General features: G+C 36.0%; 1 protein-coding gene across 1 annotated transcript in view; it reads left to right on the top strand.

Moving 5' to 3' along the window:
- LOC137614911 (diacylglycerol kinase eta-like) overlaps positions 1-24,894 on the top strand; it is a 773,025-nt gene that overhangs the window by 102,163 nt on the left and 645,968 nt on the right. Inside the window, exon 6 of the mRNA XM_068344565.1 lies at positions 11,024-11,258. Within this exon, the coding sequence (XP_068200666.1) occupies positions 11,024-11,258 (235 nt within the window). The remainder of the gene's footprint in view (positions 1-11,023; positions 11,259-24,894) is intronic.

Consider the following 24,894-nt stretch of genomic DNA (forward strand, 5'->3'; position numbering starts at 1 on the left):
TTTCTGACAGCGCGACTGTCAGTCAGCAGCCTTGGTTTGGGACCATCGTCAGAGCTCTCGTGCAGGCTTTTAAGCCTGTTTCCTCTGAACTTGGTCACATATCAATTGGCAGCGGCTTCTCCCCTGAAGAGGAAGAGAGGAGTATCTACCATGGTAACTTCTCCAAGGGCGAAGCTGACTCCTCGGAAGTCCTTGAGGAAGGCCCCCTCTCCCCCCCCCCCAGACTTTCTCTCCCTCCCCTGCGGACGAGGATTTCCCGTCCTCTGGGGAGTCAGGTGAGGCGGGTCGTTCCCCCACTGTACCAATGGGGGAAACCCCACCTCGCCCGAGAAGTCTTCTCGGATAGGGGTTGAGAAGAGCCTTCCACCATCACTGTTGGAGTCTTGTATCCCTCCCAGGAGGGAGTCGAAGGACTCTTGAGACTCTGCCGAAGTCTTCATCAAGGATTAGACCGGAGCCAGCCAAGCCCTCAGAGAACGCCCACGAGTCCCCCAGGGAAGAGTCTGCAGGAATCAGAACATGCGTTCTGGCAGGTTCTGACCCTTATGAGGAATCTCAATGGGTTTGCGGATCCAGAGATTCCCCCTCGTGAGGGCAAGGACACGGTCTTGGACCGAGTCTTCGGTACTCAAAAACCCTCGAGGGCCAGTGTGGCTTTGCCCTGGTCGCAGGGAGCTAAAGGTGCCAGAGACAAGGTCGAAGGCCAACTCTCCGAGCTTGCCTCCTCCAGCCGATCTAGCACCGGTAACAAACTCCTCCCGCCTCCTCGTGTCCATCATAGGAGGTACTTCGAAATCTTGGAGTAGACTTGTTTACAGTGAACCCTCGTTTATCGCGGTAGATAGGTTCCAGACGCGGCCGCGATAGGTGAAAATCCGCGAAGTAGTGACACCATATTTACCTATTTATTCAACATGTATATTCAGACTTTTAAAACCTTCCCTTGTACGTAGTACTGTTAACAAACTAACCTTTAATGTACAGAACACTTAATGCATGTACTACAGTACCCTAAACTAAAACAGGCACAAATATTAAAGGTGATTTTATATCATGCGTTTCCTAAACACGCTAAAAAGCACGATAAAAAATGGCAACCAATGTTTTGTTTACATTTATCTCTGATCATAATGAAGAAACAAACTGGAGGTAGAGCTTTGCTTAATACCCAGACATATTTCCCATACTTTTCCCTTAGAACTACATCACATCTTCCTACTTTAGATATATATATATATATATATATATATATATATATATATATATATATATATATATATATATATATATATATATATATATATATATATATAATATATATATATATATATATATATATATATATATATATATATATGTGTGTGTGTGTGTGTGTGTGTGTATATATACTGTATATATATATATATATATATATATATATATATATATATATATATATATATATATATATATATATATATATATATATATATATATATATATATATATATATATATATATATATATATATATATACCGTATTTCCCGTGTCATAAGACGCTACAAGTGGTAAGACGCACCCTCAAATTAGCAAGGTAGTTTTAGAAAAAAAATTAGGATTGTAAAAATTTCTTAGCACAAATCCCTAGTCAGCGACTCTAGCGTGATTATTGTCTTGCACAGTAACTTTTTTTTTTATCTTGGGTGAATTATGAAATGTTTAAGTTAATATTAATTAGCTATATGCCAATTATCCCAATTTTATTACATATTCATATAAGAAACCACTAAAGCAGTCTTAGTTTCCACCACAACTACATGTTAGGTCAGAGTGTTTGGTGTTTCAAGTGTTGTTTACATGAAAGCAGCCTTACCAAAGGGGCATAAAATTTTGTTAAAGAGGTAAAATTCTAGTACTATTTCCAAAATTCCTAATATAGCCTAGAAATTTTCACACACAAAATGTAATTATTGATTAAAGAAATCTAGACATTCTTTTAGGTGGAATAATTTTGCTACTGTTTGTGATTCTAGGTCTAGTTACTTTTCTGCAAATTGGTAATACTGCAATCAACAAACAGAAGTTTTTTCCAAGAAAGTTCAACAACAAGGTGTAAACACGTGTGTTCTGATAATTATAAAGCCGCTAGAATAACATAACATAACCAAGCTCAAAATATATTAAACATGGTGCCTAAGAGAGAATCAGTGAAAGGTGCAGTGGGTGTGAGTGTGAGAAGGAAGGAAGTGAAAGGGGCAAAAGGAGAGGAAGAATATTCAAGTGACTCTGACCATGAAGAAAGGATGGCTGGTCCAAACGACTGCGGATGGTGCAAAAAAGGGGTAAGATCGAACCAAGAAGCGATACAATGTGATTTGTGTGATGTATGGTTTCACATAGGCTGTGGTCAATTAGAAAGGAGTGAATATAAGAAAATCAGTGAATCTAAACATGCCCGATGGTTCTGTGGTAGGTGCAGGGGGGATTTCAAAAACTTGAAGGCAGAAAACAAGAAACTTAGGAAACAGTATGATGAGCTCAGGGATAATTTCATAGGGCTGCAGGATACGGTAGATGAGTTAAAAAAGGAGATTAGGTCATTGGTGGATAATAATATGATAGGAACGGGTCAGCTGACAAGAGAAGAAGTTAGGGAGGAAGTCAGGGCAGAGATGATAGAAATAAGGGAAAAGGAGAAAAAGAAAAACAATATAGTAATTTTCAATATAAAAGAAAGTACAAAAGTTGATAATAATGAAAAGCTGAGAGATGATCTTGATATATGTGGGAGTTTGATTAATGTCGAGTTAGGAATGAATGATGTGGAAATTGAAGAAGTGGGTAGGTTAGGCAAACCAAGGGAAGAGAGAGAGGAACAAGGACAAAGACAAAAACCAAGGCCCCTGCTAGTTAAGCTTAAAAGCACTAAGGAAAAATGGGGAATAATTGCAAGGGGCAAACACCTCAGGAAATCAACAAAAGAGGAGTTGAGACAAGTTTTCATTGCACCTGACCTCACTTTTAGGGAAAGGGAAAAAGAAAGGAAGTTGCTAGAGGAATTGAGAGAGAAAAAAGAAAATGGAGAGCAGGGGTGGTACATAAAGAGAGGAGAACTAGTAAGAAACGACAATTTTCGCCAAGAAGCAATCACAAGCAGAGCGAATTAGGAAAGGTATAAATTTAGACAAAAAAGTTAGCCAATGTATAAAAATATGCCTGTTAAATATCCAAGCACTAACCAAGCAGAAATTAATAGAAATAGAAAACGAGATGAACGCAAATAAAATTCATATATTTTGTTTGACAGAAACGCACCAAAAAATAGATAAAATACAGCTGAGTAAAGGTCTGTTAAAGTTAGAAAAAAGAAGGGATTTTAAAGACAAAAAGGGTGGAGGGTTAATGTTAATTCTTAAAAACAATAATATCACTGAAGCAGAGGAAATAGAAACAAAACATAGTGATATAATAATGGTACAATGCAAAATCCACAACTTAGTATTCCTGATAATACTGGTATATTTCGCAGCAGGAAATACAGAAGAAGATAGAAAAAGAGATCAAGAATTGAAAGCGGAATGTGAAAAATTAATACAAAAAGCAGGAGAAACAACTCCTTTGCTAGTTATGGGGGATTTTAACGGCCACGTGGGATTTCTTGGGCACCAACAAGTAGACAGAAATGGGGAAATGGTGCTAGATTGGATGGGTAACCACAACCTAACACTATTAAATGGAGATGAAAGGTGCTCAGGACTATACACGTGGCACAGACAAGATCAGCATAGTGCTATTGATTTTGTACTTGCAAATAATATGCTATACAAACAATTTAAATGTATGGAAATAGATGAAGATAAAACAGTATTAGACATATCAGATCACAACCTAATAACAGTAGAATTGGAAGTAAAAACAAATAGCGAAAATAATTACAATAAAGGGAAGTGGGAAGAAATTACAATTATAGCAGTGACGCAAAAGATGTAGACGAATATGTGAAATCTATAGAGAGAAAACTTGTCAGCAAGGATGTAAAAAACATTGAAGAGCTAAACATAATAATGGCAGAAATGAAACAAGAACATTTGGCTAAAACATATAGGAGAAGGGTAACAAATGAAGGGAAGACCAAAGAACAACCTTGGGTAACCGAGGAAATAAGAAGAAAGATTAAGGAAAGAAAGGAACTTAATAGAAAAAAGAGAATTGAAAAAGATATTAAGATAAAAAGAGAATTAGAAGAAAAATACAATCATAAGAAGAAAGAAGTACAAATACTGGTGAAAGAGAGCATAACGTTATATGAGAAAAAGAAGACCAGGGAGATAAGAGATGATAAAAACAATAAACTATGGGAAAACATAAACAAATTAAGAAATAGCAAAGAAATAAAAAGCGAGGCAATACAATTATATGGAGATAGAGGAAATAAACTATCAGATGAAGAGGCTAAAGAAGAATTAGTAAAATTTTGGAAAACAGTCTACAACACTCATGAAAATAGAATAACTGAGATCTGGAATGAGGAGAAGGAGAGCGAATACCTGGATAATTTGAGAAGTGAAAATGACATTATAACTGTAAATGAATATAGTATACCTGAACATTTAAGGGAGCATTACGATGCTGTATTTAATGTCGAAGGAATGATTAAACCCATGCCCGCTGCTGAAATGAGTAAAGGTAAATTAGAAAATGCTTAAAACGTCTAAAGAAAGGTAAAGCAGCTGGCCCAGATGGACTAAAGCCAGACTACTACAAAGCAATGATGATGAGTGATATATGCAAGAATACACTAGTGAACTGCTACAAAGAGGAACTAGCCAGCAAAGAAAAACCCAAAAGCTGGAAAGAATCCAGAACAAAAATGTTAAAAAAGAAAAACAAGCCAACAGCAAAGGAATTGAGACCTATAGCTCTCACAAATGTATCATATAAAATATACATGGCTTTTATCAAGGATGAAATAGAAGGGCATCTAAAAAGTAATAATGCCACAGAGGATAGTCAAGCGGGATTTACAGAAGGAGGAAGGATTGAGGATAATATTTTCATCTTACAATACATGGTCGAAGAAACTTTCAAAAATAAGAAAAAACTCATAGTGGCCTCTTTAGATTTCAAAAAAGCTTTCGATTCCATAAAAAGGGAAGCACTGATAGAAACATTAAAGCAATATAAAGTACATACTAGTATAATTAACTCTATAGCTGAAGTATATGTGGGAGACTCGACTACGTTAGACATAGGGGAAAGAGTAGAACAAAAATTGAGCGTAAGTAGTGGAATAAAGCAAGGCTGTACTGCCTCTACAACATTATTCAAATTAATTACTTATCAGATAATAAAACAAGTAGAAAAGGAAGGTAATGGTTTTAAAAATGATATTATAAAGCTAGTAGTATTATTTTTTGCTGATGATGTCCTAGTGCTTGCTGAGAATATAGAGGATGCTGAATTAAACATAAGGAAAGTGATAGATATAGGAAAGAGACAAAAGTAGCGTACTTATATATAATATGAAGGAGAAACCAGATAATATAGAGGGAATAAGAGTAGTAAGCAATATTAAATACCTAGGTATCAAGGTAGATGATAGTAGGAATATGTTCAAAACACAGAAAAATGAAATGATAGTTAAGGCGCAAAAGCTAGCTAATCTTACATATTCGATCATAGAAAAAAGTTGTAATAAGATACTGATAGGGAAAACATACTGGAAAAGTGTAGCACTACCTTCTATATTATATGGAACAAATGTGATTAACTTAACGGAAACGGAAATAGAAAAGTTGCAGAGAATAGAGAATGGAGTGTATAGAAGGATGTTAGGGGGTGTAAAGAATACAGCAATTGTAGCCTTGAGAGGGGATGTAGGAGCATCTGCTATGAAAACAAGGGTAATGGATGGTAAGCTGAGGTACCTTAATAGCATTTTTAAGGGAGAAAAGGACCTACTAACAGCAATAGTCAATGATATGGAAGAAAAAGAGAGGAAGTGGTGGATGCATGTGAAGAAGTATGCTGAAGAATGTGGGATGGCGATGAGAGAAGTCAAGAGATGTACGAAAGAGGACATAAAGAAGAGAACAAGAGAATGGGACACAAGCAAATGGAAGAGTGAAATGGAGTGTAAGGAGAGTTTAATTTTGTATAAAAACTGGAAAAGTGAAATCAAGGAAGAGGAAGTGTATGACAATACATTTTCGTCAATTTTATTATTTAGAGCAAGGACAAACTCATTGGGCTTGAATATAAGAAACAGACACCAAGATGGAAATATAAACTGTGTATTCTGTGATGTAGAAGAAAATGCTAACCACTTTATATTATATTGTCCACAGTTTAGTGATATAAGAATAAAAGCAATTGAGCTTCAACAACCATACGAAGAAGATAGTGCCCAAACAGTTGGAAAATTCCTTTTTTGTGAAGAGAATATTGAAAATAAGAAAATAAGAAAAGTATACTACAACAAATGTGGATGAAAAGAGAAAAACTAGTGAAAATAAGGAACACACAAAACTAAAAGACACAGAGGCGCCGTTGTAAAGGCTATGCCTCACCCCAGAACCTGAACCTGAACCTGAACCAAGGTCGTATTCAGCAAACGTCTGTTTGTATTATTTCGTAATTCAGGCAACAAAGTCATTATCAATATATTGCTTTATTACAAAATATCAACAAAATATGAGAAAAAAGATATCTATTTTCTCATATTTGGTTGATATTTTATATACTGCATAAACAACTATGTCATAGCGTCGTCTGCTCCGAGACCATTAATTGGCATGTTTGCTTGTAGAAGGGGGTTAGCGAGTCATCAGCTGATTACAAAAGAAAAATAAATAAAAAAGAAAAAAAAATTGCTACTGTACTTCATGAAAGGAAGTGGAATATAAAAATAAATGAATTTATTACACAGGAATGATAATTTTAGGGTTATATTATATCTCTCGTCAGTTTGAGTACTTATATGTCAATAGTTGGATGTTTGAAGGGTGTCAAACTCCCTTATACAACTTTTTCTCAAGTGTTAAGACGCAGGGTGATTTTGGGGGTCAATTTTCGTGAAAAAAGGTGCGTCTAAATACGGTATATATATATATATATATATATATATATATATATATATATATATATATATATATATATATATATATATATATATATATATATATATATATATATATATATATATATATATATATATATATATATATATATATATATATATATATATATATATATATATACATACATACATATATACATAAATACATGCATACATATATATATATATATATATATATATATATATATATATATATATATATATATATATATATATATATATATATATATATATATATATATATATATTACTGTATATATATGGGTTATGGAAAAAATCCGCGAAGTGGTGAATCCGCGATGGTCGAACCGCGAAGTAGCGAGGGTTCACTGTAGCTCTTCCTTTACACCACTCTCTGGAAGAGCTTACCGGGGGAGTCCCTCTAGAGAGACTCTCCAACTGGCAGGTCTCGTATTCGGCAACGGAAATCCTGAGCCAGGAGAAGGGGGCGAAGTGTGCCATGCAGGCAACTTCGTGGCTGGACATCTGGCTAGGGTTTCTGGGGATCCTGTTACGATCTGAGGACTTGTCCGAAGAGAGTACCAGGAAGGCCTTGGAGACCTTCTTGCTCTCAGGCACTCGTACTATTGAGTCTCTAGCCCACCAAGTCTCGAGCTTGTGGGCTAATACCATCTTGAAACGTCGAGATGCGGTGTCTGAGAGATTCCACCAAAAGGTCCCCAGTACTGACATTAACAGGCTCAGACATTCTTCCGTCTTGGGTAGGAACTTGTTTGAGCCTAAGGACGTGGAGCAGGCGGCTGAGAGGTGGAGGAAGTCTAACCAGGACTCTCTTTTACATAGGGCCCTAACATCGAGGCCCTACAAACCTCCAGCGACCCAGCAATCACGTCCTACCAAGAGTATGAAAAAGGCAGTTGCAGCAAAGACAAAGGTGTCTTAAGCCCTTTCCTGTCAAGGACAAGAAAGGCAAAAAGTCCTCCAGGAGAGGAAAGAATTCTAGAGGGAGCGACCGAGGCCGCAAACGCTAGGATTGGCAGTCCCCCTGCATGGTCACCAGTGGGGGGATGCCTACAAAGTTGCGCCAGAAGGTGGCAGCAACTTGGGGCCGATTCCTGGACGATTTCCGTAATCAGTCAGGGATATCGCGTCCCGTTCACGACATCTCTACCTCCCCTGACAGCATATCCAGTGTCATTGAGCTCCCTTGCCATGGGATCGGCAAGGGGACAAGCCCTTCGGCCAGAAGTCGAGACCATGACCTTAAGGCCTACCTGTTAAAGAGTCAGGCCTTTAAATGCGGTCAACTTTTTAAAGGGGAGTCGACAGGATCTAATCTTTCTCTGAAACAACTAAGGTCCAAACTCACTCATTTCATCAGAAGGCCTGACGTGAAAGTATGCCATCGGGTAATGACCCTAGGAAAGTTGCCTCTTCCCTAAACTTTTTTCCAATCCATGTCCTTCGAAGGCTTACAGGCTTACATAGGATGGAAATCTTCAAGAGTGGTCTTCAAACATTACTTACGTCAGTTGGAAGAGATAAAACACTTTGTGGTGGACGCTGGTTGCGTTATTAAACCAGCTTCGTAAGTGTTGTACATGGACTCTTATGGACTGTATAATCAATCCAAATTGTGCAAGTGGAATAATGTTCTGTTTAATATGTACTATTTTTTAATTGAAAAGATTCAAAGGTGGTATTTTCCTCTTATGCTATGAGTATTACTATTTTACTACTCTGTTACATAATTCTTGGGTCTGAAAACTTCAGTTTTCTGCACGTTTCATATTCCTATTGTTGCATATATGGATCTTTGGAAATTAAAAGATTATTGTTTTTCTTATTTTCCTTTCATTAGACCTACTGTTCATAATAAGAGCAGTGTACCTCCAAATTTTTAACCTTCCTTTCATAGACTCCAGTCTGACTGACTACTTTAGACAAAGCTTTTATTCACAGTGAGTGGAAGTGTGGTATTGAATTCCTTTGCTCCTACTTATTTTACCAACATATTGCTTGTGCTCATAGCTTGGTATTATCATTCCCAGTGCTATGGGAAGTATGGTTATGTGTATGAGGGGTCAAAGGGTTAAAACACTCCCGGCCACATAGAATAGTAATTCTCTGGTACACTTCCAAGAGGATGACATGGCTTGAGCCCAAAAAAGATGGATTTGGCAGGAAAAATTATTTTGGGGTGAGATAGCCATATTTTCCTGATAGACCCGCCCGGTACTTTTCATACCCTCCCGATTCTCAGTGTGAGGCCTTGCGTCATGCGATGGTTGCTCCTGGAGTGGTTTTACAGGAAACGTGTTAGTTTTAGTACACTGGGATTGGGAGCTGTAACGGCTCTCTCGCTCACATATCCAATCCTATCCCATATCCTTCGAGACAAGGTTAACTCTATTCGGGGAAGGATAGCTGTGGCTTATTTTAAACACGTCCCTGGTGTATACATGATATATCTCGAAATATTCGCTCCGGGGTAGTAATCCCGTGATACCTCTACAGGTAAAATTCTCCGTTATATCACTCACAGAAATATCCCAACAAGAATTCTGCCTTTGAGGAACTTCCAACAGGATGTCATGATTATCTCATCCAAAAATAGATTTTTCCTATGTCAAAATTCCTTTTCAGAACCAGAAATTCTGGACATGCATCCCTCTAATGTTTGGAAAGTAAGTAAGATCCATAAAACAAGCATGATGAAACCCCCTGATTATACCTGATCATGTAAATATTGAGAATGAAAATGTGTTCGAGAATATAAACTTAGGCCTTTACAATGCTTCATTTTTTTCAAGTATAGTCACCCATCCTAGTACTGCAATAATACAAAGGTCGGTATTAACTGTTCTTCATTAGAATATGACTAATGCAACAGAGATACAACCTGTTCAAACTGTAAAGAACATCATAAATCAAATGATAAAAGTTATAGAGAATTTAAGAAAGAAGAAGCTGCCATATTGAAAGCAAATACTGAATATATTAGTGTAGTCCATGCAAAGAATTTTCTTAATTGACAACTTAATTTTGGTCAAGCTATTAAGGTGCCACAAAAAAGTAATAATCAACTACCCTTTACTACCACATTTAAGTCTGAGATTGAATCAGTTTGTCTATGTCCTACTCCAATGGCCAGGAAATCTCTAATCCAATGTGAGTAGAGCATTTAATTCCTGACACATTGGGCTTGTCATTGAAGGGCATCCCTGGACCAATTGCTGAACCTTTTGGTTTATGTTCTAGAAGAACAGGTTTGAGGAGAATCGGCTTATCTGTTTGTTTCAGTGTATAATGTGGTTATCAATGATAACGTTCTAGATTTAAGAATAATATTGTAGCATAGTGGCATAGCTTTTCAGTAATTTTAAAGGAAATTCCAACCGGGGATATGTATTTATGAATTTATGATGATAGAATCCGTTTCCTACCTATCATAGCTTTCATTGTTTCCGAGTACTGAAAAAAAGCCTTTTCTCCATTTACTCAAAACAAGTATTCATGTTTATTTTTAATCGAATGTAGTGTTTAACTGTACAGTAGAAGAATATGCAGTTCTTAAACTTCAACCATTTCATAATCTTATGCTTTTTTGGGACCTACGCTAATTGTAGAGTCCAGCGTGGTATGTAAGGAGTTTTACGAAGGTTAATCTGTAAAGGTTACTTTTAATTTTGATTCTTATAAAGTGTTTTGGAGCATATGTCATTGTTTGTCTTTACATGACCTATCCTTAATTATTGTTGTATATAAACTATTGATGTAAAAATAATTATTCCCCTGTTTTGTTATAGAATACAGTATTAGAAACTCTATGGATGCAGTAAGAAGGTTAACTATGGCTATGAAAGATTACAATATTATAGGTGTTTCATTATTTTACCAATACCTTAAGCCAAATAGATTGATGTTTGATTTTGTGTTGACAGGATCCTGTGTGAAACTATAAAATCATTAATAATGAAAGTAGGCAAGAGTTGGAGTGAAGTATCTGGAATCACAGGTGAAAGAGGATCAACAGACATACCTGTGGTAGACAAATCACTTTCTGCTAAGTGTGTAACTCTCAGCGATAAGCTAGACTTACTCCTCCGTGCATTGCATGAAGAAAGTCTTGCATCTGTTAGTACAAATACTCAAGAGGACTCCTCTGTTATAGATGAGGTATGAATTTTATCAACCTTTATATGTACTGTAAGTTAAAAGGATATGAAAGGTTGACTTTGTGAGCTGTTTGGTATATTGATATAAGGTAACTGAAAACTTTGTGTAAGATCTCATTATTTCACAGAATTTTACTGAACTTCATAGGTTATTACTGTTTTGAGGCATGACCTTCTGGACTATAAAATTTGAAGCCACAATATTTCCATACTAGACGATAACCCTGGTCTTAATTGACTGTCAACGGTGTAGTCTGGCGACTACGGTGTGACCTATCATCCCTGCCATTGTTTATTTGGCATGTGACATGTGATTTAATTTTATTGTCGATATATTCATCCTTGTTATACAAAAATCTTATGTATTCCTACACAGTTTTCTAAAGTGCATTTTTGTGGGAAGTGCAGTGTTATCAGATTATTGGCAAGCGTCAGCCTGCATTTTGTCTTCTCACCATGATAAGGTAGACAATGCTTTGTGTTCTATTTGTGCAGGGAGTGTGAAACTTTCCGTGCGGCATGAACAGATAATTTTTCAGGTATTAGTTTAAAAGGGATAACGATAAGGATGTTTAGTACAGAAAAATGGATATAAGTGATGTGAATGGTCTATTATTAGATTAGGGTTTAATAGTGCTACTTTTCCCTACCAAGCAAATTAACTATTTTCCCATTTTAGAGAAAGGCCAGGTTGTTAGAGTTGGTTGCAAAGGTTTTGATTCAGATGATTTATGCTCTGAGTTTGGATTGAAATTGCTTCTTTTATTTCTATACTGATACAGAATGCTATATCTCAGTTTATGTAATCAATATCCAATTTGGAAACTCATGTTGTGTCCAAGTTTGAGCCAAAAACAAAGTATTATGTGAGAATATTTGGGTCTTTTGTTATATAATAAGTCTAATGTATTCTTCTTTGATTTTGCCTGTTTCACCAGTCTTAAGATGAGGCTGTCACCACCAGCACATGTGCTCTATGCATGCTTCTGTTTAGACCAACATTACTCACGGTGAAAAAGTGAGTCTAGTTCCTCTTCAAGAGTTGATTTTGGCTTTTTTCTTTCTTATGTTGAGTCAAGACTGTGTAAAGCTTATTATGAATCATATTACTTCTAACCCAGATGGGGACGAACGTGCCTTTAGAGTATGAAATAAACTCTGGGGGTATGACAACAGTTGGTTCACATACAGAGTGTGCCTCTACATAGGCCACCAGTTCTAGGGTGCACTTAGTGTACTATTCTGGACATAGTCATTTCAGTTATTGGTGTTAGCTTTTGGGAAAATACCAATTATACCAGTCTGCGTCATATTCAGCATTACCTCATGATTCACAGAATCCCACTCATTTGTGTTTTGTTAGTGCCTGCCAAGCATCCCAAACTGGTGTTAGGGATTATGGCATTATGTAACTCTGGTAGTTGGTCATAATTTAATTTTGTTAAACTTAATGGTAATCAGGATTGAGTTCTTGTAGCCAAAAGAAATGCCTCCATTACGGTCATGGTTGTATTGCTAGGTTTGTTATGGGGAAGGATTCACATTACGTTTGAAACAGCTATTAACTCTTAACCAGACCTATTTTAATGTTGTTAATGTTCTTAAAGTATTTGATTTTAATTGTTCATTACTTCTCTTGTAGTTTACTTACTTTCTTATTTCCCTTCCTCATTTTGCTATTTTTTCCTGTGGGAGCCCTTGGGCTTATATCATCGTAGAGGACCCTGTTTTAGTAGTGATGTACATTATTACAGTTTCTTTTCCTTAGAAGATGGAAAATCATCCTGAGGTTTCTTCCTTCCTTGGTTTTATAAGGAGTTTGTTATGGACCTTCTCGGATAGGTCTACTAATATTATCCTTTGAGTAAAACTTCTTTGTTTATGCCTCAGCAAATCAGTGTCAGATTTTTTTAAACATTTTGCAATTGAATCAACTAATTTAGGTCCATTTTTATCCAGAGAGAGACACTTGCATTACTGAACAAGTTTCTATTCATAATCATTTTGACATATACGCTCTTAAACCAATCTTTAATTTTTCATCTCTCTTAATTGTCTCCTACTTCTACTGCTTCTCTCTCACTCGATCTTCTTCAAGAGGTTGGTTTAGTTTTGGATAATTTTTAGGTCCCCATCGTTTTATAAGGAGAAGTATATTCTCTTCAATAAAACCTAATATGTTTGCCCAGTCGGCTCCTCCTTATTTGCAATCCAAGTTTTCCTGCATGGGTCACACTAGGTAGTTTCCAGTATAATTGAAAACAATTAGCTCCTGATCCTTAAGTTATTTATGTTTTGCAGCATGAATATCAGCTTCTATTTCTGTATTTATTCCTACTGCCAGGGACATTAATAGCATTCAATCAACATTTTAGCTCTTCAATTAAAATTCAGAAACTTGTAAAAACAGGTGATATAAGAGTTACCAACATATTATATGGGATTTTACAACCGCCTGTTTCTAGTTCCAAAAGTGTCAGGAGGGTGGGGACAGGTTTTGGACATCCTAACAGCCATACCAAAAGTTAGCTGGCTGTAGTTCATTCAACTAATTGATGCTTATATCCTTGTTCCTTTCCACAAAATTTAAAAATGTTTACAAGTTTTATGTTTTAGGAAAAGTTTTTTCTGTTAAGATGTCTGCTTATATTTCAGCACAACCCAACAAATATTCATAACGATAATGATCCTAATTGACAAATAGCTTCATCTTCTGTACTTGGACATTTAGTTATTTTCGGTTTCTTTCCATGGAAAGGTATTGAAAGTTTTGAATTTACAATCTATTGGAAACTTGGGAATAGTCTATTTTAAGAAGCCTCTTTTAGGATCAACTCCGTAAATTCCGTATTTGGGAATGAGGTCAACCTCAGTTAAAAAATGTCCAGAGCTTTTTATATGAGAATAGAGTTCAGTTTTCAGAATATCCTGAAATAATTCAAGGCTTTATAACATATATATTTTGCGGGACTGGCAACACCATCTTCACCAAAATGTTGGGCTGTCAATATCACCATCTCCAAGGAGTAAATTGAAGATTCCGCATCTCTCTTCTTTTTGTGGCACATCCACTTTAGGTTGGAGAGAGGCCGGGGGGAGCCTTCATCTGTTGGTGGTGTGGAGTCGGCAGGAGTTGAAGCTGCACATCAGCTACCTCAAACTGTTAGAGGTGTTTGAGGCTTTGCTTCAATCCTAATCTCTAGTTAAGGGGAAAATGTATATCTCTTCATGTATTGGCTATATCAAGAAAGAATAAGAGACCAAATCCAAGACCTTGTTCCCTGCAGCATAAGAGAACTTTCTTTTTCTTTTGACAAAAGATGGGGATATTACTCTCTGGGTTAAGTATGTTACATGCAAGAAGAAAGTTTTAGCATATCTGCTGAGCTACCAAAATCAGGTACGTCTCAAGGACAATGGTCTTTAAATCTTTAAGTGTGTCAGGAGTTATGGAGAGTGTCAGGAGTTGTGGAGGAGACCAAATATTACATGTTCTCACCTTCTCTCTGTAGGAAGACAGGCACTTTTTGCTCCCCAGTCCAGAACCTAGGGCAATAGCTGTCATTCTTAAGGACTTGAACTTGGATTTTTACCAGGTAATAAACAAGTTGAAGTCATTGAAAAGTCTGTATGACTCCCGTAACCTCATAATGTCACATCAGTTTGACACTCGCCTTCGTCCATATTATTAGATATTTTGTTTGAATGCATTTTAAGATGTTTTACTATGGATTTGCTAGCAATTTTTCCGGAATTTTTTTTGGGTGATAGTGATCTGCATTCTCATTGTCTCATGTTTGGACAGTAGAGATTTAAATAACCATTGTGAGGAGTGCAAATGCCCTACTGTTCCACTTGAAAAAGTATGTTCCAATGGTTGCCAATCAGATTAAAGCATAAAAGGAAGCGTGTTTTATTTCAAAGGGAAAACATAGAAAAGACTAGACTAATTGATTGTAGCGGGGGTGGTGAATATGAAAACATGCCAGCATATCTCTAATACGGTATTTAAATAGCCACTTTTTCAGTGATGAGCTTCAAAGGCTTTTAACATCTTTAGCTTCTTTAGTCAAGTTTCAGAAGCCCTGTAAGTTTCACTTAGAGTTGATAATTCTGATTTTACTTCCCGTGTTGCTAACCATAAACTAACTTCTCACATTGGGTCTAGTGATAATAGTGTTGCATTCAGTAAGTGTTCCGATGGTTTACTGCACATTACAGATTCAAGATCCTTTCATACAGCCATAAATTCTTTGATTACCTTTGACCCTTCTGCTGCTAAATCCTTGCATTCCTGGAAACCCTGTTGCTCTTTTAGATAACTAGATTGCGAGGCAAAAGACCAAGTTAGTATTGAGGATTATAACATCCCTCAACTTGCTAAAGTAAGCACACTTAAGCGACCTCATATTTCTCATCTAGATGACATGGCATAGTATATGATTCTCTTAACTCTTAATGTTGCTGATGAAGTTTCAATTAAAGTTGATCAGTTGTATCATGTTTTTGATGGCATTGCACATTATTTGCTTGCAAGCTCAACCACACTCATCATGTGTTAACTCTAGTAAGATAATTGTAGGCGCTATTACTTTTACTGCTGAAACGAGTCCCTTAAACCAATGTGCAACTGTTCTCGTAGCCAGTTGTAAACAAATGGGAAAGCCATCAAGTTAGGTCTCGGTTTGTCCCTCTTTACAGGAAAATGAAGGAGAAGAAAACACAGAGAAAGACCCTGAATGTGATGAAATATATCCTTTTCAAACTTTACATAACCTTATTGGTGAAAAATACTCTGATAGGATACTTGAGGTAAACCCTGAGCTCCATAATCTTCCAAATCTTGAGAGACCTAAGACTATTTATACCCTCAGTTCTCTAATATCACTGTGGGTAGAATCGATAAATTGCTGTCTCAAATACAAATAGAAGCTAGTAATTCTGTTCCTGATTTAGTTGAAATATCATCGGAAGTGGAGGAAGAACCATTTGAGTATTTAGGAATTACGATCTCTAATACAAGGTCTATAGAATTTGAGTTTAATGAAAGATTGAAAAAAGTAAATCAGACAATGGCTAGGTTTAGTAAAATTCAGAAATAATATCCCCTGAAATTGCATATGAAAATAAGGCTATATATTAGTTTAGTGAGATATTTATTACAGTATGGACATGATTCATGGAAAAACAATGAAACAATCTTCAACAGATTTAGAAGATTTGAAAAAAAAAAAAAAAAAAAAAACAATCTGAAGAATATTGGGAGTTACATGGCAGTACAGGATTAGGAATGAAACTATAAGAGATTACTCAAGGTCCATATATGCATGACATCATGGTGAGGGGTAGATGGAGATGGTTTTGGCTTGCTCTTTGCGCTCTCCAAGAGAGATTAGTTCAACCAGCCCTGCATGGGTGAGGAATATGAAGCGTGACGTAGGAGATAATGATTGGAGAAGTATTGAAATGAAAGCTCAAGATAGAGATGACTGGCAAAATCTGACCGAGGCCCTTTGCGTCAGTAGGCATAGGAGGAGATGATGATGATACCTTGAAACCATTTTGACTTGTATAAGATTAATCAGTTACCTAATCATCATCTAGATATTTTGTTTAATTTCCTGCCTTAAGCCCGTCGTTACTGTTAATAAAGAAAGACCTTTAAATGCGTGTTTTGCACACTGGTTACTAAAAAAATACTGTTTGTGGTTGATGAAGTATGAAGTGTTCTTGAAATACTTAACTTTGCAGATTCTACATTAGGGGATATTGCTAGTATTAGATATGTGAAATTTTCAGGCCATCAGGATTTGAATTTAATTTTCCCTTATCTGAGCTTTGTAAGTAAAACTTTCAAATTGGTCTTCTGAGTCTGTATCACCCTTTGTGTATTTTGTCGTTAAGTGCATCTATGGTGGGGACAGTCTGAGATGCAAAAACAGTCCTTAATTTCTACCCCTGATTTAGATATAAAAAAAAAAAATTGGTAAAGTAGTTTCTCAAGTGGAAACCAGGACATTCCCACTTCCATTGCATTTGGGAAAGCTTTCATCACTATCCTTGAGTCCTATATGTAATCAGAGAAGGTTACTGGATTCCTCTAACCTTCAGGTCTCCCTTGCTTAAAGAGCCAGTTCCATATCAGAATTATCTTACAGAAATACAGCAAAAGCACAGATTTTGCAGTTAGAAAATGTGAACCTTCTAGGGATAGATGTGATAGAAGAGTCATTAAAATCTGCTCGGAGGTCTTACAACAGGTCATTCCTAGTCTCTTAAAACTTCTGGGGGTTAGACACCAGTTTTAGAACTCTTGTCCCTCAAGTTTACAGTTCTCATAAAGTTTTTACTGGAATCACTTGACAGTTTGTGGGGCTATGAAACAAAAGGATTGAATTTTTTTCAGAAGCCTGCTCAGTTGTATATTTTCACATTCTGATTCATCACAATTAAAGGAAATATCTTTGTTTCATTGATGGGTCAAGGTTTACCAAGTCCAGTGCTATGTTTCGGTGTCAGGACAGTTCCTCTGGTATTCACCAAGATGATAGCCCCCTCTCGAAATAGATAATACTTCTGGGGCTAAAGAGTTCTTTTATACCTAGACGATTACCTATTTTTGAGCTATTCATTGGAAAGGATTCAGGTTCAGGAAATGTAGTTGCTCATTTTGCTAGATGGGTTGGTGATCCTGGTCAATTTCAAGGAGTCTCTTTTGCTTCTGACCAAGAAGGTTCTACAATTGGAAATGAAAGTAGTAACAGGTCCTTTCAAGTTTTTCTGTCGGAGATTGATTGATTAATTTATTGATTAGGAGTTATCTGGCACCCTTACATCTAAAGTCATTGATGCTGATATCATTTGTTATAAATAAAAAAATAAATAAACGGTTATTGAATTTGAAACATAAAACCAAAAACGTCTTTATAACAGTTGAATAGCTTTCACAAGACCTGCTTTCCAAATGAATTTAAAAATGCCACTAGTATGGTATGACACAACATGTCTGAGAAACTTGTTAAGGATGAACCGGTCATCCTCGCTTGGAGCCTCAAACCAATATCTATTTCTTTCTGTACTAAAAGTGGGGTATTCATCAACAAATGTCTCACTGTCCCAAACATTCATCGCAATATGGCTGATGTTGCCTAGTCATCAAAATCTTGTGTGTCAACTGAGTGTGACCAATGCAGAGCGGACAAAGAGACTCTCCCACTTTCGGGGCATCATGTTATACCTCTAAGGAGATATGACATTTGTTATTTCTCTCATCTTATTTCCATCTAGACTGTCCGATTGCTGTTGTCAATTATTATAAAACAATTACTTGATGGTAGGTACAAAATCATTACAGGGAATAAGATACCTTCTTGGTAACAACTCGGATGCAGCATTCTTTGCCAATAAATCTGCCTTCTCATTCCCAGGCACACCTACATGTGCTGGAACCCAGCAAAATCGAACTGTTATACCTCTCAGTCCAATGATAAAAAGCCATTCTAAAATCTTTAAAACTAAAGGGTTACTGGAATTTAACCCTGGATAGGTACGGTGGGTCGTACGCGACCCCGAGCGTCAAAAAAAAAGAGGTTTTTCTCACGTGACTCACCCCCGTGACTGAATTTGTGGGTGATCGACCTGCAGGAGGTGTCTCCCCTACACGCTCTAGTAGTGTCCAGATGTGCATTGCTGTAGCTGTACTCCTTCCCCGATTTCTGAGACGCGTCGGGGTCGAGCGCGACCGAGTTTACCCTTCTAAGGTAATTTGCATAATTATCAAAGTTATTACGTATTATGAAATTGTCGTAGAATGGTGAAACTTGTATAGGTTATCAGTTGTGGAAAGTCTTGGTGGATTGTTTGGCTACCATGTACATGATTTTTTTTTAGTTAAAATGTCGTTCATCACCACGAGGACCATTTTACCGCGAGTGCCCCTTTTTCATTTTTTTTCATTTTTTTGCCAAGTCATTTTTCCGTAAGATATTGCCAAATAGTGTCGTAAAACTATTGCTTGTTTAGTGTTGGAAAGTGTGTCTAGATGATCTGGCTACCCATGCGTGACTTTGTTTTTGTCAGATACGACGTAGTTATTGGTATATTGGGTATTTAACTGCGGTTGCCAATTTCTGTTTTTTTTCAATATTTGTAAAAAATTTTACGTAGTAAGGAATTGCCGTATATTATTCATTTTTTTTTCATGTTTATGTGTTAGAAAGTGTGCCTTGATGGTTGGGCTAACACGTGCATGTCTTTTTTTTTATCTGAGATGCCGTATATTAGAATGTTGGGCATTTTACCGCGAGTGCCCCTTTCTCATTTTTTTTCATTTTTTTGCCAAGTCATTTTTCCGTAAGATATTGCTAAATAGTGTCGTAAAACTTTTGCTTTTTTAGTGTTGTAAAGTGTGTCTAGATGATCTGGCTACCCATGCGTGACTTTGTTTTTGTCAGATACGACGTAGTTATTGGTATATTGGGTATTTAACTGCGGTTGCCAATTTCTGTTTTTTTTTCAATATTTGTAAAAATTTACTACGTAGTAATTGCCGTATATTATTGATTTTTTTTCATGTTTATGTGTTAGAAAGTGTGCCTTGATGGTTGGGCTAACACGTGCATGTCTTTTTTTTTATCTGAGATGCCGTATATTAGAATGTTGGGCATTTTTCCGTGAGTGCCCCTTTTTATTTGTTTTGCATTTTTTTGCTTAGTCATGTTACCGTAAGGAATTGGCAAGTAGTGTCGCAAAACTTATATTTTTATAGTGTTGGAAAGTGTTTCTAGATGATCTGGCTACCCATGCCTATTTTTTTTTAGCCAGATATGGCGTATATATAAGTATGTGTTCGATTTTCCTGTGATTGCCATTTTTTCGTTTTTTCCCATTTCTTTCAAAATTACTACGTACTAAGGAACTATCACAGAGTAATGATTTAATTATATGTTTATTTGTCGGAAAATGTGCGTTGATGGTTTGCCTAGCACGTGGCTGAAATTTTTTTTTCTGAAATGCCGTATATTAGAATGGCCATTTTTCCGCGAGTGCCCCTTTTTATTTGTTTTGCATTATTTTGCTTAGTCATGTTACCGTAAGGAATTGGCAAGTAGTGTCGCAAAACTTATAATTTTATAGTGTTGAAAAGTGTTTCTGGATGATCTGGCTACCCATGCCTATCTTTTTTTTTAGCCAGATATAGCGTATATATAGGTATGTGTTCGATTTTCCTGTGATTGCCATTTTTTCATTTTTTCATTTTTTCCCATTTCTTTCAAAATTACTACGTACTAAGGAACTATCACAGAGTAATGATTCATTTAGATGTTTATTTGTCGGAAAGTGTGTCTTGATGGTTTGCCTAGCACGTGGCTGAATTTTTTTTTTCTGAAATGCCGTATATTAGAATGTTAGCCATTTTTCCGCGAGTGCCCCTTTTTATTTGTTTTGCATTTTTTTTGCTTAGTCATGTTACCGTAAGGAATTGGCAAGTAGTGTCGCAAAACTTATATTTTTATAGTGTTGGAAAGTGTTTCTAGATGATCTGGCTACCCATGCCTATCTTTTTTTTTAGCCAGATATGGCGTATATATAGGGATGTGTTCGATTTTCCGGTGATTGCCATTTTTTCGTTTTTTCCCATTTCTTTCAAAATTACTACGTACTAAGGAACTATCACAGAGTAATGATTCCTCTAGATGTTTATTTGTTGGAAAATTTTGTTTACTTCTTTTTTGATTGAATATCATCAAATTTTTTTAGCTAAAATATTATATTGTTTCACATTTTTTTTTTTTTTCGATTTTATTTCCCTTCAAAAAAATTTTTTTGGGTCAGAATTTTAATTTTATAGTCATAAAATAATCGACAATTATCCAGCAACCCACCATACAATTTTTATGCATATCCAATAATAATCAGATTAGTAAATAACACCTTGAAATTGACATACCCTTCCTACATTTCAAGTGGCAGATTAGGGAGTCTGAGTCAGTGTGGTTGGCGGCCATTTTGTGGACATATCCGAAGCGTAAGTTGCCCTATCTATATATATTCTTGTTCCCTATAGAATTTGTGATATTTTGGTATATTTTTACCTGCATAAATATCATATTATATATTAAATATATGTATTTTTTTACGAAATTTCTAAGTACTCAAAAAATTACCTTTAGATATGGCCCCTGATATAAATGTAATTTACAAAATAATGAAGATTTTTTTACATATTTCTATTTTAGGATAACATATGTTTATTCCCTGAAAAAAATTAGCCACTTCCTATTTCATTTGGGTACCCAAAAAAAATTCATGAAATTTGGACAAATTTTTTTGGCCAAAAAAAGTTACCCTTTTTTTCTCATTTCAGATCTTCACCTCCATGGGTCTGACTTCATCCAAAATACATCACGATGTGTCCTAAACATTCAAGAATCAATTCCTAAAAGGATTTGTGTATATATGTATAAACTTTTTTTATGAATTTTTATGTCAGGTCTTTTTTTTTTCTACTTAATTTTTTAAAATATTTATAATAAATAGTTTTTCTGCAGATGAGTAGTATTTATCTTTACAGTTGTTTTAAGCATTCATTGAAGTTTTTTTTGGCAAAAGAAAAAAAGAGGTTACTGCAAAAACTGATTTTTCAAGAATTTTTTTTGGCGTCGGGGTCGTTTGCGTCCGAGTATACCCTTAAAGGGGTGTCCGAGGAGCGTACCTATCCAGGGTTAAAACTTCTGAAGCTTGAAGTATACTTCTTGCATCACTAAAAATGGTAGAATAACCCTCCTCCTCCAACGCTATTATGTCAATAGCGGTTAGTATGTCATACAGTTCGGCAGTAAATATGGAAGCTGATAAATGAAGTGCACCTCTACAATTAAAAGCATTACTATTTACTCCAAATCCAACGCCAACATCAGATCTGGAGCCAACTGTATATATAAAAGTGGATTTACTATGTTCTGCAACATGTTCCATAAAAAAGACCTGGTTTCTAAGTCAGTCATTTTCTTTTGAACACTGATAAGATATTTACGAAGAGACATCTCTGGTAATTTCCAATGAGGCGTTAATGATATTTTAAATGGAATCACTTTACCTTTAACTATATCAAGACTGTTTAATAATTGTTTCACACGAAAGCCATAAGGTTGAGGAAATATTTGGTGCAACTCAAAGTATGTTGATTGCCTTGCTAGTTTGCAGTTAGAAATGCTAAAGAATTAAGGAGTCTATGCAACTTAAACCAATACCAAACATTAAAAGACTTTCGGTTAAGGTTAAAAGGTAACTCTCCAGCATCAACAAGGAGGCTTTGGATAGGCAAAATTCTAAAGGCTCCTGTGGCCAATCTGATACCAGTGTGGTGTATAGAATCTAAAATTTTTAATCTGCTTGGGGTGGCTGAGGAGTATATTTCACAGCCATAACTAATTTTTAAAAAAAAATGAATAAATAAAGTCGTATAACTTTAAGATAGTTTTGTGGTCTGCTCCCATGAGGTATGGGACAAAACTTTTAAAAGATTCAGAGCCTCAATACACTTCACTTTTAAAGCTTTCAAGTGAGGAACCTATGTAAGCCTACAATCAAATATTAATCCTAAAATTCTAACCTCACTTACACATGGGATCCGTTGACCTTTGATGTATATATCCGGGTCTGGATGTACTCCCCAAATACGACAGAAATGGACAACAGTTGTTTTTCTTTATTTGAGAACTTAAATCCATTCAATTCACCCCTCTGAATAGTTTTTGTCAATTAAGAGTTTTGGTTTTCTCTCAACCATCGACATTCTAGATCCAGCAAATTATATGGAGAGAACATATACAAATAATGTTGAGAGAATATAATCGGGAATGACGGATGTCGCACTAATAGCTAGTGCAAATAAGGTTACAATTAGCACACTACCCTGGGAGACTCCTTCTTCATGACATTTCCTCTGATAGAGCTTTCCCCACTTTCACTTGAAAAAATTTATGTGAAACGAATCCTTGAATGAACAATGGTAGCTCTCTCCTTAATCCCAATTCACGAATGGTTTTAAGTATACCATATCTCCATGCTGTATCATATGTCTTTTCTTGGTAAAAAAAAAAGACTTACATTGTGCTGTTTGTAAGCAAATGCTTCACAAGTAGAGGATTTCAGTCGTAACAACACATCAGTCTTTGGGTGCATTTTTGTAAATCCACACGGGATAAGTGATAAAATACCTTTCCTTTCTTGTACCACATCAGTCTTGCATTGACCATCTTCTCCATGATCTTATATAAGCAAGATGCCAATGCAATTGGTTGATAGTTTGCTGCTAAAAATGTATCCTTACCAGGTTTTTAAAAGGCTAAAATAATGGGTACTTCCCAAACACTTGCATAACTATGATCATGCCATATTCTGTTAATAATGCTTAAAATAGATAACTTAATATTAACAGGTACATGTTTAATCATTGTGTATGGAATTACATCAGGGCCAGTGGCTGTTTCATTGCACACAGAAATTGCAGAATCAAATTATCTTTTGGTAAAAGGATTATTATAAGATTCCTTCTTTGCTGATGTAAAGTTTAACAGTTTCCATTCTTTAATACTTTTATAGTGATAACTAGTTGTTTTATATTTGCAAGATACGGTGGAGAAATGTGCAGCCAAAGCATTGCTGACCTCAGTGTCTTCAGTCCCATACTGACCATTTACCTTCAACACAGGTGGTAGGTTGTGGCGAAATTTCCTAGCTATCTTTTTCACTTTCCTCCATATAGCAGATGGTGGTTTTCTTCTATTGACAGAAGAAGCAATTGATGTCCAAGACTGGCGCCTAGCTTCTTTCATTGCACAGCGGAACTTCTTGACATTCCTTTTATATAATTAAATTCTCCTCATTACGGCATCTGCGCAATTGAGTTAAAGATCTTCTTGTGGCTCTGTGCAGGGCAGTTAGTTTTGAAGACCACCTGGGGATTGGTCGTTGTTTGAATAATCCTGTTGTTTGGGGAATTTAATTTATTCCTCTTGTATGAAGAGTTCCATTCAGTAATTCGATGGGATCATCACTACTTTCAAATTGTTCTGCACTCCTTTCAATTTCGTCAGCAATCAAAGTTTATTCCAATCCACCTTGTCAAGGTTCCATTGTGGCGATCTCTGTAAGAGTGGATTATTGTTGGAATTTATAATACATGCATAATCACTTGCATGCCAATCATCTATCGTTCTCCAATCAAAACTGAAAAGACAGTTAGAGCCTGCAATTGAAATGTCAATGCACAACAAGGTACCTGTCTGAACATGAAAGTGCATGGGCTTTTCTGCATTAAGTAGTCCCATATCTTTTTCCACTACTGATGATAAAATGTTGCCCATTGTGTTTGCTAAAACATCGCTCCATAAAGGATGTCTACTATTAAAATCTCCAAACAAGAGAAAAGGTTGAGGGAGTTGTTGAATCACCTCTGCTAAATCATTATACGAGATGTCATTATGAGGCAAATAGAAAGAGCTAATTGTGTATTTTCTCTCGATATCAGTTTGTACAACCAATGCCTGCAGAGGGGTACAAATGGGTAAAGATGTCTGGGGAACATCTTAGCGAATTTATGTAAGACTTCTGCCATGGTTCCCTGTTTGTTG

Source organism: Palaemon carinicauda, chromosome 21, assembly GCF_036898095.1.
Source record: "Palaemon carinicauda isolate YSFRI2023 chromosome 21, ASM3689809v2, whole genome shotgun sequence".
In the NCBI taxonomy this organism is placed as follows: domain Eukaryota; kingdom Metazoa; phylum Arthropoda; class Malacostraca; order Decapoda; family Palaemonidae; genus Palaemon; species Palaemon carinicauda.